This window comes from Chamaea fasciata, unplaced genomic scaffold (assembly GCF_029207755.1).
Source record: "Chamaea fasciata isolate MVZ Bird 193981 ecotype frontalis unplaced genomic scaffold, bChaFas1.0.hap1 SCAF_3, whole genome shotgun sequence".
Taxonomy (NCBI): Eukaryota; Metazoa; Chordata; class Aves; order Passeriformes; family Sylviidae; genus Chamaea; species Chamaea fasciata.
The window spans coordinates 5,665,784-5,679,525 of NW_027094088.1; the positions used below are offsets into that span (position 1 = coordinate 5,665,784).

A 13,742-nucleotide genomic window follows, 5' to 3' on the forward strand; every position below is an offset into this window, starting at 1 on the left:
ATAAATACTTTTTTTCTATTTGAAATCCACTTTCCAAAGGGATATTTCAAGCATCTGTAGTTCAAACATAGAGACTGACATCTGAGCTGGCAAACGCAGCCAAAAGTGATTCAGGGTCTAAAAAGGCCTATGTGACATAACATCAGAGTGGCTGTACATCAGCAGGAGTTTGTGGCACCAGAGCCACGACACATAGCTGGGATTAAAGAGATTTGTAGACCAGTAGCATATTTAATACCAGCACTTTATTATTTTGCAAGACTCTTGGGAGAATCCAGGTAAACATCTCCTACCTAAAACATTATTTAAGGTGTCTATAATGGGCTGTCAAAAACCATAATATTTTGACAGCTCATCCTATGGGCTGCCAAAAGCCCTCTGCATATCTTGCTCCACACTTAGTTAAGAGGACTCTGCAGGAGACTAACTAACTGGGACCTAAAACTCTTACAGCACACATTCTAGCAAAATATTTACTTAGTGGTCGCTGTCCTGTTTTTCTATCTCCTTAAAGAGTCTCATCCTGGCTGTCATCAACTACTCTGCTCTGACACCGTAGGAGGGAGGTGCTGGGTTACACTATTTGTTCAATTAATCCAGCATCCAGTGTCTCTGAGTGGCCACACTATGGTTCCACTGAACGGATGAAATCAGAACCTTGCAGATGATGGACTGAGTTTTAGAAAGTTCAGAATCAAGCCATGTCCTATAAAATTGCTTTGGCTGCCCCCACTGCAGCACACAGAGCTATAAAAGCAATGCATGCTCATAAAAGTCATTGCCCTTTTTTTTTTTCTTTTTTTTGATGTGACAGCTGTATTGAAAATGCTTTTATAGGGTCTTCCATTCGAGGCTATTCCAGCAAAATAATAAAGAGTGTTTGGTTTTTCCCTCTCCATTAATGTGGAGTCTTACAGCTCTTTTCTGAATTAGGACAACAAATAACCCTTTTATGATGAAACAAGCACAGGACTTAAGGGGAGAAAGATACTATGACCAAAGCAAAATTTCAGATCACAAACATAAGCAAGATAATAAATGGCTGTTACTATTGGAATTTTAAGGCTAAACTCAGTATCTTGATCCCACAGGACTAGAGAAAATCCTACAGAAGTCTCTTATCTGTTACAGAAGGATTGACTAGGCTGCTTACCAACTTCAAACAGTTTGGTTGCGTTGAAGTCTTCACTCCCCGCGAGTAAACTCACTTCTGTGGCAGCTGTCCGGAAGGTATCTTCGATCCCTACGACAAACACGTGTTAGTGGTGCTGCTGTTTTCCCATTAAAACACAACGGAACCAGCCTGCCCCCCTTGCCGCCCCTCCTTCCCCCGAGGCTCTGCAAGGTGCTTTGTTTTGGCAGGGAAGCATTCTGAACTTGCTGCTGGACTGCCCCTTTAAAATGGAATGATGGTCATTCATAATGACCAAGGAATCTCTGCTGTTAATAAAGTAAGACAGAGTGACAGGCCTGCAGAGAGGTGAGGAAGCTCATCTCTGATCGTGGGCAACCATTTCTCAAGGAAGAATGATGCTCTTACAAGAAGACTGGTGCTTGTTGGTCTCTCCCAGTGCCAGGGAGTTAAAAAAGTATGAGTAGGCAGGAGATAACTAACCTCTCCAAGAAATTTCATCCCCGCCACTTGCAGCTGTCAAATAACATACCAGGATCTCAACATAGCAGGATTTACCAGCAGCCTCCAGTTAATTGTTTACTCTCAGTAGAGAGACACAGAGATTGCCAGAAAAATGCACTTGCCGAAGTAAACATCCTTTTGTTGCTGCTTTGGTTCAGCCTGTTGACCAGCCTCATGTTTCTGCACCATGTAGGTTTAACACAAATAGGTTTTAGGCTTTCTTTTCCTTTCCTCTCCATTGAATTTAAAGACTTCTAAAGAGAGCAGAAGGATCTTTAATATGTGATAACTATATGGTTAATAATGAAGTCTATTCACCATCCACCTTCTTGCCAATGATCTTTCTCCTGATCTCCTGAACTGGGGCATAATAGTGGCTTGCAAAGCTTCAAAAGAGCCTCAGGCCAATTTTCAATAAAATTATCATAGGGTTTTGCCTCAACTCCAGCGCTAGATGTAGAATAATAGATACCCAAGAACCCATTACAAGGCGGTAATTCACTGCTGGAATTATAAACAGCAGAAGCTGAGCTTTGACCTCATAATTTCCAAAATGTCAGCACAGCCTGAAAGAGTGAATATATTTTGCTTGCTGATCGTTGGAGGTCTGTTGTATGACATAATATATTCTTTCAAGTTTGCCACTTTTTGGTGCTAGCTGGTAATAAATACTAGAGAATATAACTGGGGATTAGTTGCTTTCTTCTGGAATTAACTCCTTATTATTGAGGTTTTAGGATACATGAGAACATGCAGAAACATTTTTCCCCTGAACTGCCTCGCAGTTGTTGCTTTGCAATGGAGACACGAATCTATCTGCGAGTGAGAAACTTCTCTCCAACTCTCTCACCAAGTCTTCTAAGTCTCCTCTCCAGCACTGCTGACATTTCACTTCCCATTAAAAAAAGCCTGACCTCCAGTTTAAGAATTCCTGCCTTTCTGAGTCATTAAGTAAACTGAGAGTAACACATACCACCACGATTTGTGTTTTTACTTCTCTCTGATCTCGGGAAGTAATGAACTTGCACCTATCCCCTGCATTGTGGCAGCTACTGCATGACAAATTGGCCTAAATTCAAACACACAGCATCATTTAAAGAACAGCTTTCCATAGCAGCTTCAAATTTTCATGATGTAGGCTCGAGTGCTCAGCCCTGATTTTGCCAAAGTGAAGACTGTGTGATGGTAAGGACAATTCAAATGTCAAATCCTGTGAATGGATAGGAGCTAAAGCAAGGGTCCTTGGCCCTATTTTCTGGATATATTCAAGCCAAACCTCTACATTCCTTCATGCCTGTTCACCATCCAGGCAATGCCTTTCACTGCACAGCAAAACAGGAGCTCACTGAGGTAACAGCATAGCTGGTTTGAAATTCTCAAACAGCTCCAAATTTGTTTCAAGGGAGTAGATTACACCCTTTGGAACACAAAATGCCTGCGCACAGACACGACTGCCATGACCTAAAGAAAGCCTGTACTTGTCTCTGAAGTCCCAGGGGATGGTGCTACAAATAAACGGTGTTGAAAATCAGCCTTCGCCTTGCCTTGGAGCACCATGCCCCGGGCTCTGTGTGCAGGAGGAGGGCTCTCCTCACCCCTGCCCATCTCTCCCTGCTCCCCCTGGCAGCAGCTCCCTCCAAGGGTTCTGTCCTAGAGTGACTTTATGATGCTGGTATTCCCAGTCGTCTGTTCTGTGTGTGCTGTGTGTTGAGTTCTGTGCCTTTAAGACCGGTTCTGAGAGCGAGGCGGAGAAAGAAGAAGCGTGGAGTTTGTTTGAGGAAACAACCTTCACTCCTCTGCATTTTTTGTTTTTTTTTTTTTCTCAGGACAGGGTTGTTCTTCGGAGGCTGGGCAGATATTTTTATTTTTTTTTAGTTAGTTTAGCTAGCTGAGGCAAAGAAGCTTCCTGGACTGTTTTTTCCCTTTAAATCTGCCCTGGACTGAAAACCCAGAGGAGGACTGAGGGCTGGCACCTGCAGCCCACCAGGGCCTGGACCTCCAGAGGGACTGGGACTGGCGGGAGACAGAGTGAGCTGAGCAGCACCCACAGCAAGGACTTCCTCAGTTTTGCCATCTCTCTCCGGAGCGGCGAGAGGTTTCGTTGTTTCATACTGCTCACTCTTTATGCTTGTGGGCATTTCGTTCGTTTAAATAAACAGATTTTTTTCCACTTTTCTCCGAGTAAGTTCTTTTCCCGGGGAAGTTCTTTTCCCGGACTGGCTGGTGAGGAGAGGCCGTTTGGATTTGCTCTCCAGAGGAGCCCCATTGGGAGGTTTTCCTCCCGGCTTTTCCCTGAGGCAGGGCAGGTTCCCACCTGGGCAGTTGGGTCTGTCGCAGGTGCGGGACTCGGTGGCGGTGCAGGCGTACCCGCACGCCCGCGTGCGCTTCTGGCTGCCACCGCCGCAGGTGACGCTGCACGGGGACCACGGGCTCCAGTCGCCCTCGCCGTCGATGTAATCTGTGTGGGGACAAACGTGAGCAAGGAAAGGAGGGAACGAAAGCTCCGGCTACCCAAAAAAACCCTACCGTGTGGTGTTTTTTATTAAGAAGGCAAAACAAGAATGGGATCCAGATGTGTCTACCTGAAACTTGGGCCGAGTGCCAGGCGCGAGCCTGCTGTTTAAATGGTTTTCACACTTGATGCTCCTCAGGGAAATGCATGCAACATTATTTGAAAAAATATTTCCTTTCTCTTTTGACCTTTTGGCGGCTGAGGATCCTCAGCTGCAAAGCCGGGTCATGAACTAACAGTGCACATCTATTCGCGTCATTTCCCTGCATATTGGAATGTGTTTGTGGACCACAGACTAACCAGGCAAAGGATAAATTGAGTTTTCTTTTTCATCTTTTCAAAACACAACAACAATAGCAGAACAGTACTCAGTTTTTGGGCAACATGCGTGTTGTTGGGCTATGGGAAGCTAAAGGGTCATGAGCGAAAATCACAATTTTCTTTTTCAGTCCCTTGAACAGGGAACAGATATTTCAGGAATACTGCTATGAGAACAGGGAATTGCATGCTCCTCTTGCACCAAGAACAACACGCGATTTTTAGTATTTCATGTGAATGATTCAGTAACACCAAATCTGGCTATTTGCTAGAAGGAACCTTCTGAAAAAGAAACATGATTTTATTCTCTTCTGGTATACAGCCAAAGGCACTGGACACCAGGTCTGCACCACAGAGGCCGGTGCTGCTGTGAGTACCGAAACTCTTCAGAACCAGCCTCCTTTGTGCGCTGTGCAAACTGCTGCACATCCCACCATGTGAAGGCCACCAAACCAAGCCCATGAACTCATCCCAGCCTTCTTGCTTTCCCAGTGCCCCCCGCCACAGCTGAGGGAACTTTTGGCTTGACGGTTTTGTCTGCAACCTACAGGACATATTTTACTGACCCTCTGATGACAACCCGCAGCTGCACCTCCTTTGGGTTACACCACCGCTGGTGGCAAAGCACAATTTGGTTTAGTTAGGCTCTGAGGCAGCCCTGCTCTATAGCTCTAGGTGAGAGTACCTAAGCTACAGCTGGACCCAGGGAGGATCCCTGCCTTCCCTGGCCTCTGTGCTACACACAATTCCTGCTCCCCCAGGGCCATGCTGTCTGTGGGCTTCCTGAGCTGCTTAGTAGAACACGTAACTTGATTTGTACCATATGTAATGACTGACGACAACTCTGTGGGGTGCTATTAAACATTTACTGCCAGGAGTACGGGAAGGTTATATATCTCACTGGGAGCAAGCTGCCTAGATGTGAGTTCCTCACAGAAGGCAAGGACCTTTTGTGTTTCTCCCCCTTTTCTGACACGGCTGATGATGGGGAAGCCACGTGCTGGAATCAGGTGGCCGTGGTGGGATGTGGGTGTGAACATGGCTAATGTCAGCGTGCAAGACCCGTGGTTCTGGGATTTGCCAGCAGGCAGGCACCACGAAGGTCCAAAAAGACATCAGATGTCTCAGGAAAACGTGATCTGCCCTATATGCCTGGCCCTGCTCTTCTTCCCAGCCCTTTTCCAACTCTTTTATCTCCACATGGTTGGCTAGGAGCAGGGTGGGTGAGCCGAGGCAATGCCTGTCAAACAGCCCAGGAGGCCCAGGAGGCCCAGGAAGGGCAGGGAGAGCCCTTGGCAGTGGCAGGAGGAGAGAGAGACACACGCAGAAAAGGTGTGAACGTGTCAGTGGGTGGAACATCTACACCCCTCATGGGCAGGATCTGCTGCTACACCCTCCTGGACAAGGCCAGCATTTTAGGTTAGACAGAAGGCCAGGAGTTGTTTCTAGTCAGTTGGATGCTCTGGTGTTCAGCAGGGAGCTCTGGGATGATTTTCAGACCTCCCTACCCAGTGTTTATGCTGCACTGTGAAGCACACTACTGAATATACCATGTCAGATTTTCAGCTGCAGCTCAACATGTTCTTCCTATTTTCGTATTTGTAATTCTAACTACGTTTACTATCAAAGTTATTTGTGAAAGCAATTTTATTTAACTTAAATGAATAACTACCTCAGATATGAATTCTTGGCAATAAACCCTGCCCACAAATAAATGTAGGTGCAAAAAGAAGGGATAGACTTTAATCCTCTGGCCACAAAATTTAATACATATGTATTTGTTTAAACACACCATTCCGTAAGAACTCTCTCTTGATTTTTAAGACTCTAGTACTTCAAGTAAGTCAAATCATGGGAAAAATAAGTTTGTTTTACCCAGGCACTCTGCAGCATCTGGGGAATAACAACAGAAAGGCCAGGGTAAAAGTACCGTGGCTTTGACACCTTGTTCTGACTAAAAGTTGTCTGTATTTAAATTAACCTAAATTCAACTTAAATTCAAAGGGCTCTGAGCTTCCTGTGAGCACAGTTTAGCTCCCCTCCCTTGGGTCATTCCCATGTGGATAGTCGCAGCCTGTCAGGGCAGGGAATAGCTGTAGCTCCTCTCTGTTTCTACTTTCTGCAACTGTTTCATACAACAAGCTGAAAACAATTGTTTTCCCCGTGACACATCTGGAAGAATATTACACACGCAAATACACAATGTTCCTGCTGCACATGCCACTCCCCACACATGCACCAACATAACTCATCTTATTTGTGTATCCACCAAATACTACCACGTCTCAGATCTTGCTTATTTATCCAACAGCTATATTCTGGTTCCCAAACCACCGCACGATTCTAAATTTGTACTTACCCTTACTCTAAAAATAAATACGAAACCTTGTTTCCTCTACTTTCAAAAAAAGCACACGTCGGACTAAAAAAAGGCCCTCTTCTGGGATAACTGGTATGATTTTCAAGATTATAGACTTACTAGTGGAATGCAGCTACCACAGTACAGCCCGTGCATCTGCACAGATTTGTATTTGAAAGCTGATGAACAGAAGCCACATGTTGAAAACCCCTATTTTGCTTGGCCTGCTCTCAGCGATGCCTCACCATCCTCATCTCCCCCAGGCTTGTTTTCCCAATCCCGAGGTGCCCCTAGGAGGCCTGGAACGCAAACCTACCATACTCCGGCTGCTCCTTGGACTCGAATGTCCGGTGACTGGGTGCATGGCCATCCCACCCTCCCAGGGGGTTTAGGAAGTTGCTGTCCTCAGTAGTGCTGTCATACTTGTAGTCCTGGTCCCCGCTGCTCATGCGAGTCAAGGTGGAGGATCTCTGCCACCAGTTCCTCCAGCCGGGAGACGGGGCTGGCCAGCTGGGCTTGCTGCTCTCCTTCTGCAGGTCCTTGTCTGTCTCTGTCTCGGGGCCATCCACCACTTCAATGGTAACCTGCGGGGTTCAAAACAGACCAGCCTGACTGTCAGTGACTCCTCCTCGTCGGTGGGAAACTTCCCATGCAGCAAAGACAAGGTGCTGCCTGGAAAAGGGGCTGTGCGATGCCACGCGGTTTGCCTGTCGTAAACCGTACGTGAATTACTGAGCCCAGAGACATGCAGAGGCTGAGCGATTCCTTCTGCTACCTCTGCCGAATCAGACCTTGGAACTAAGGCTAGGAAAAATACTGCACAAAATAATAACCCATGCTGTGCCTAAAATCTTTGCAGCAGAATTTTCTGCCTTACGGGAAAACGTGTTTGGAGCCCAATATACATGACCAGGAAAAAGAAAACCAAACCTGTACTCCAGCCTGAGGCTGAATTTGAGGCAAGTATGAAGCACACCAGTGTGCAGAGCCTGCTCTAAGGACTTGGGCTGACTCAAGATAAGCAAGGCCATGTGTGTGAAGGTCAAGATGCAGAGCCCAGGTATCTCTGGGTTTGCATCTGTCTTGCCCCTCTGACAGCAGCCCAGCTGTTACTGCTTCATGAAACCACACTGTGTGGCAGTGATGGGAGCCAGCAGCTCCTCTGACCATTGCTGAGTAAGCCACTAGCTGCAAAGCCCTCTAAAGTAGGTCCTTTTGTCATGCTGGAAGAGTATAATGACCTGTTATGGTCAACCTGTTTATGGTTTCTAACAGAAGCCCAGAACCAAAATTCAAAGTTTGCTGCCCAATTCCCTCACACACATCACAAATGTCAATATCATTCTGCATAGGAGCAACCCTTGATTATTTCTTTCTGTGTTGAACGATGTGTAATTGTAAAACTCTTGGATAAATAGTGTGTGTACATAGAGGTGGCTATTTAGGTGGAAGCAGAGACTAGCCATCAGAAACCTTGGCTCTGTGAGTCATGGTGGCATTGCCTGGCCACAGGCAGATCATAAAATGCTCTGATGTTTCATGCTAATGTGGTTCAGTGATTACACTGGACTGGCTAAACAACCAGAAGTGACTGTCAGATAGATCTATAACGTTTAACAGGTAGAGAGGCATTCTCAACCTTTCAAGATGGTACACAACGAAAATCAGGTTGTATAAAACAGAAATAATGTACTATTACACTAAAAGTCATTTACACAGCTCTGTGGATGTGCATTGTGCATAAAAGATCTGTTTTATTCAATTGTTATTAGTAAAATCACAAGACACACACAAGAAGAAGATAGAGAAGGCCACAGGTACCTGTGATCCACAGAGTGTGACACAGGAAGCAAAGCAGAACTGTGGTATCTTCAGAGCTGCAAACAGAAACAATGCCCACACATCCTTTCTTTGGAGACAGATTTTGAAATTATTTCACGTTTTGCATTTTGCCATAGACCAGGCCATTGAAATGAAAAAACTTTCAGGCTACTATGAAGCTCCACTGGGAAAAAGAGCAAGAGCCAGGGAAAGTGCAGTTGTCAGCCTAATAGCATCTTTACACAAGCATCTTTACAGCCTAAATATGGAATTGGAATGACTACTTCATTAAACCTCAGTTTCTGCAGACCAAGAATTAAAATGGATTTCATAAGCTTGAAAACATCAGAGTCAGTTCAGGGATTCCAAACTGTTCCCTCAATCCAAGCAAAACAGAGTTTTCACAATAAATGAAAGGAAATCGCTTTACTGAGCGGCAAACACTGCCAGTGGTGGGGCTTTAGTACTCCCCACCTGGAAATCAGTACAATTCTAGTCCTTTAGCAGCAAGTATTTTTAGGACCACACTAACTCTCTGAGCAATGACTCAGCAAAGTGGTAAAAAACAAACCCTCTGATTAAAGGAAAAAAAAAAAAAGATAATTGCTCCATTTGCTTTGTAGCTGTGTGAAAGTCAATCAGCAGGCACTGGCATTATTTCAGCCAGGGACAATCTGAAGAACAACAGGAACTTGATTTTAAATAATGATTGATGATGCCGAGGCAGCTTAAGGAAAAGAGGGTTTGCAGGGACGGAGCTGTTGAGTCTGCTGAGCTTGGGGCCACACTGGTGAGGAAAGGCAGGTGGAACACACACGTTCCCAGCGTCGTCAGACCCCAGCAGACCTCCAGCAGCACTGCCACTAACTTACTTCCAAGACAAATCCATGCAGTCAGCCACTTGAGTCTGTTTTTACCTCTGAAGAAGCTTATTAGAAAGGCCTCTAAAATGAGTTTTCCAATACACAGCGAATTTAAAAACCCAAAGCAGCAGAAGCAAAACCCAGCGTGGTAGTCTGACACATACCTCTCCACTGCTCAAAGCTTTGATTACCAAGGTGTTGCTTATTGTGGCATAAAAATCATACAGTGAAAGAAATTCTGTAAAGAATCCTGGGATTGTCTGAACTGCCACTCTTGGAAATTAGAAGCCAGCTTCAATCGGCTCTGGTGTTTTCAGGGACTTGGCTTAATGGACCTTCCAGAGGCAAGGAAGAAACCAGTGCATAATCCTACTAATTCCTCCTCCACTCTATGACCCAAAAGTTAGGGCAGAATTGTGAGAAGAGGCTGCTGTTTCAGGTGAGCAATTGCTCCCTTATCCCAGTCTAAATTTTTGAAAAATGAGCTTTCACTGAGTTCTTCCCAGTATTCACAGACAGACTTACAGTGTTAGTCCGTGACTTCACTTACACACACACTTGTACACATACATGCCACTGAAACATGTAACTTGTTTGATCAGTTTCTATATTGGGGGCTGTTTATAAAAAGGAATAAAGAAATCAAGAACTAGAGAATAAAGATCAAGAACTAGAATAATAAAAGCCAGGCATTTAGAGAAGCTCTGGAAAAGCTTTCATGCCATATAAGTATTCCAACAAAAACATGTTCTCTTAAAAATTAAAAAATAGATCTGGTTTAGCAATTCTATCTTGGAGACCATTTCAGAGGCTGATTTCTTCTTCCAGTGATTATCAAAACTGTAAAGATTCTTTTTTTTTCTCAAGTTTCCCAAAATGTCTGTGGTAACATAGTTCTTGTATAAATCCACAATCATCCCCAAAAGTATCCAAACCTAAAATAAAACCACTTCTTTTATGGTTGTACGAGCTAGGAATAAGGACATTCCTCTGAAAACTGTTAAAAGCAACTGGCGTAGGCACATTAAAACAACAGATTTGCAGTCAATCTCTAATGAAACAAGTGTATCATGGACAGATGTCTGCAGACACCAACATCCAATTTTCTCCTGGCCAAAAATATACAGAAGATAAATATTATCCCAGCCTGCTGGGCTGCACAAAAAGTTCCGTGTTCTTTGTCCTGTTTACTGAGACAATGTTTCTGAATTCACTTTACTGGTGTAAACATTGCCCTAAGTGACTGGAAGATTAGGTTTCAGGAAGGATTATGTTTGCGATATTGTGCAAGCAGCAGATCCTACAACATTTCTATCCAGTTTCTTTCATGCAATCGATGCAAATTTTCAATACAGAACTTGCCATTCCGGTAAGATAGACATGTGCAAGTCAGCAATGAGGTAAGTATAACAGGAGAACAGAAACAAGTTCAGTATAAGAGACTGAAATGGCAAATTTGGCTTTACATCACATAATTTCAATTCAAATGCTCTCAGTGGTGACACTAATTTACTGCTGGTTGTGTCAGGTCACTTATAAGAGTTTTTTGGACTTGAAAAGTGAAGGTCCCTCAAATTTTGTTGGCAGCAAAGAAGACACCGTGAATTGAGACCCGAAATTTCTGTTTAATGTTGTCAATCCAATTTGTAATCTCTGACGAGCCCAAGTGAACCCCAGAGACAAAAATGTGGTTCTAGCTCTGAATTCTGCACTCTGCAGTGAGCTCTTGTTACAGCATGACATAAAAGAAACCTGCAGAGCTCTGGCATTGACAGTGGTTGAATCCCAGCCTCCTGGACCTCAGCTCTGCCTACACAAGCCTCTGCATCTGGCCAGAGGAACAACCAGCTCCTGCAAGGCTGCCCTGTGCTTCCAGTGCTGCACCGGGCTGCAACTGCTCTGCCTCTAGCTCAAGGTATTAAACCTTACAGGCCTTACAAGAAACAAGCACTGCTGGAGCCCTCCAGCTCTCCCTGTGCCAAATTAGAGATGGGATTGGCAGGACTGGTCAGACCCTGCTGAGTCTTCCGTGACGATACCAAAAGGGTCCTGCTTCCCAATGCAGTGAAACCAGCAGCTTCAAATGGCAAATGTAAATGATAGCTAAAAAGTCCATCTAATAAAATGTGTGAAAAGCGACATTATGATGCAGGTGGAGGTGAGGGAAACGGCCATGGGTGAAGCTGCAGAAGAGCTCAGGTCTGCAGTTCTTTTCCCAAAGCCTTGCTTCTCTGTAGTTGTGTATGTTCCTAGAGTGGGTGGGTTCGTGTAGACGTGTTTTTAAGAGAAGGCAGTAACCCAGTAGGTATCAAAGAGAGAAAATAACACGTAGGGAACAAAGCTAACACAGCAGCACTGGAGTGGTGTGACTGGTGGATACAGCCACAGGCCTCCTGGCAAATTACAAAGACCAAGCAGGCATTAACTTCTTCTGGTTTAAAACCACTCCTGTCATTTATGGTTATCAGCATGGTTTTAAACAGGAATCCTACCTGTTTCTGTGCAGTTTTCACCCAGAACATGTCGCCTCATCAAAATGTTTAACACATCCATTACAACTGGAGCTCACCCAGCTGTGTTTCAGCTCTATTGGTCATGAAGCTTGACCAAGATCTAAGTTCAGTGAGGAGCATTAATATCAACAAAATTCACTTACTGCCCAAAGAGGTTGTGACCCCTGTCCCTGGAGGTGTGACAAGGCTGGATAGGGCTCTGAGCAACCTGATCCAGTGGAAGGTATCCCTGCCCATCATCACTAGATGATCTTGAAGGTCCCCTCCAACCCAAACCACTCTATGGTTCTCTGAGTTTTCCCTTTTCTGCTCATTTCTGTCAAGCACTGCCAGGGAAGCAGCAAAGCAGTGCAACAACAGAGCAGCGCACTCCCCGTCCCTGCTGCAGTACTCAAACCTGGGAAACCAGTAGTAAAAAGAAAAGGCAAGGGACAAGAGCAAGAGTTCAGTTGCAGGTTGAAACATCTGGCTCCAAACAGAAGGTTGGCTGCAAAGAGTGGAGAGGTTGTAGAAGGCTGTTTGGAACAGACAAGAAAAACCCATCAGAAATGGAAAACAGGCAGGCTCCTGTACACCTCCCACGTGATTGCCTTCTGCTGCTCAGGGGAAAGAACAATTCTGACTTTGAATAACAACCCTGACCAATTACAGGGTCTGCACAGGCATTCCTTGGCTGGATTGTCAAACAAGTGCAAACCTAGGCAGCAGGGATTTTCCACTTGTGACAGGAAATCCAAAAAAATGTGTAATCAGTTTTCGTAATCACCTTCTCACCTAGAAGTCTTCCAGGCATAGACAGAATCGCTAAAATGACAAAAAAGAAAACAAAATACCCCAAACCAAGCAGACAGTCTGTGCTCAACAGCAGCTACTGTGGTTACTCTCAACAACCAGTGTGGAAGCACAGCTGAGGCATAAGATGCCACTTTAAATGATGTGAGATTTTACAAGGCTAGAACACCACAGAGAGGCCAATAAGGGTTGTCCTGGTCTTGTATGCAAAGAGTCATGTTCATTTGGATTACTGCAGCTCTCACTGTTGCTTCTGAGGGTTTTCTGGAGACAGTCTGCTGTATTTACATTATCATCTGATAAATATGGTGGTACCTGGGGTAATCTGAATTCCTCTGATGCTGTTCTGATATTCAGCAGTTCATCACCAAAAGAGCACGTACCAGGGCATGATACAGCAAGTGCCATCTCACAGGAGCCAGAAAAGGAATGGCCCTAAAGAGAACTCACTAGAGTATCTTTTCCATCTGCTTTTTTGGAAGAACTTTATGCCTTTCTTAGATTTTTAATTCCCCAGGTATAATTTCCATTAAAAAAATGTTATTTTTAGTCTATGCAGTAGAAGGAAAAAGAGGTTTTGAGTCTTTGAGAAGAAAATGTGGCCATTGTGCTATCTTAAAACAGAGGCTGTTTTCTTCTATCCGACCTCTTGGTCCTAGGAGGACTCTTTAAATCAACACTCCCAGGATTGTAACTTACAGATCTGGGAGCCACTGTGCAAAAAGAAAAATAAGCATTAATTCTGTTTTCACCTGCCAAATAGCTGATGAGAAATTTGCAAGTCAACAAGTGTCACTATTTCTGTTCAGGTCAGTGTAGTACTGTTTAACAAGCAAGACTTCACTATAATCCTGTTTTTTTGTAAAACAGTAGGCCAGCTTTTACAACCTTTAGGCAAAAAAATAAACCTTCTCTGACTCTGTAAGGA

General features: G+C 44.5%; 1 protein-coding gene across 2 annotated transcripts in view; it reads right to left on the reverse strand.

The window, feature by feature from the left end:
- Positions 1-13,742, reverse strand: part of ISM1 (isthmin 1) — a 42,256-nt gene that overhangs the window by 3,652 nt on the left and 24,862 nt on the right. For both annotated transcript variants that reach the window (XM_066177809.1, XM_066177810.1), the window contains 3 exons: positions 7,142-7,409; positions 3,951-4,094; positions 1,154-1,243 (listed from right to left, as the gene is read on the reverse strand). In XM_066177809.1, the coding sequence (XP_066033906.1) occupies positions 1,154-1,243; positions 3,951-4,094; positions 7,142-7,409 (502 nt within the window). The remainder of the gene's footprint in view (positions 1-1,153; positions 1,244-3,950; positions 4,095-7,141; positions 7,410-13,742) is intronic.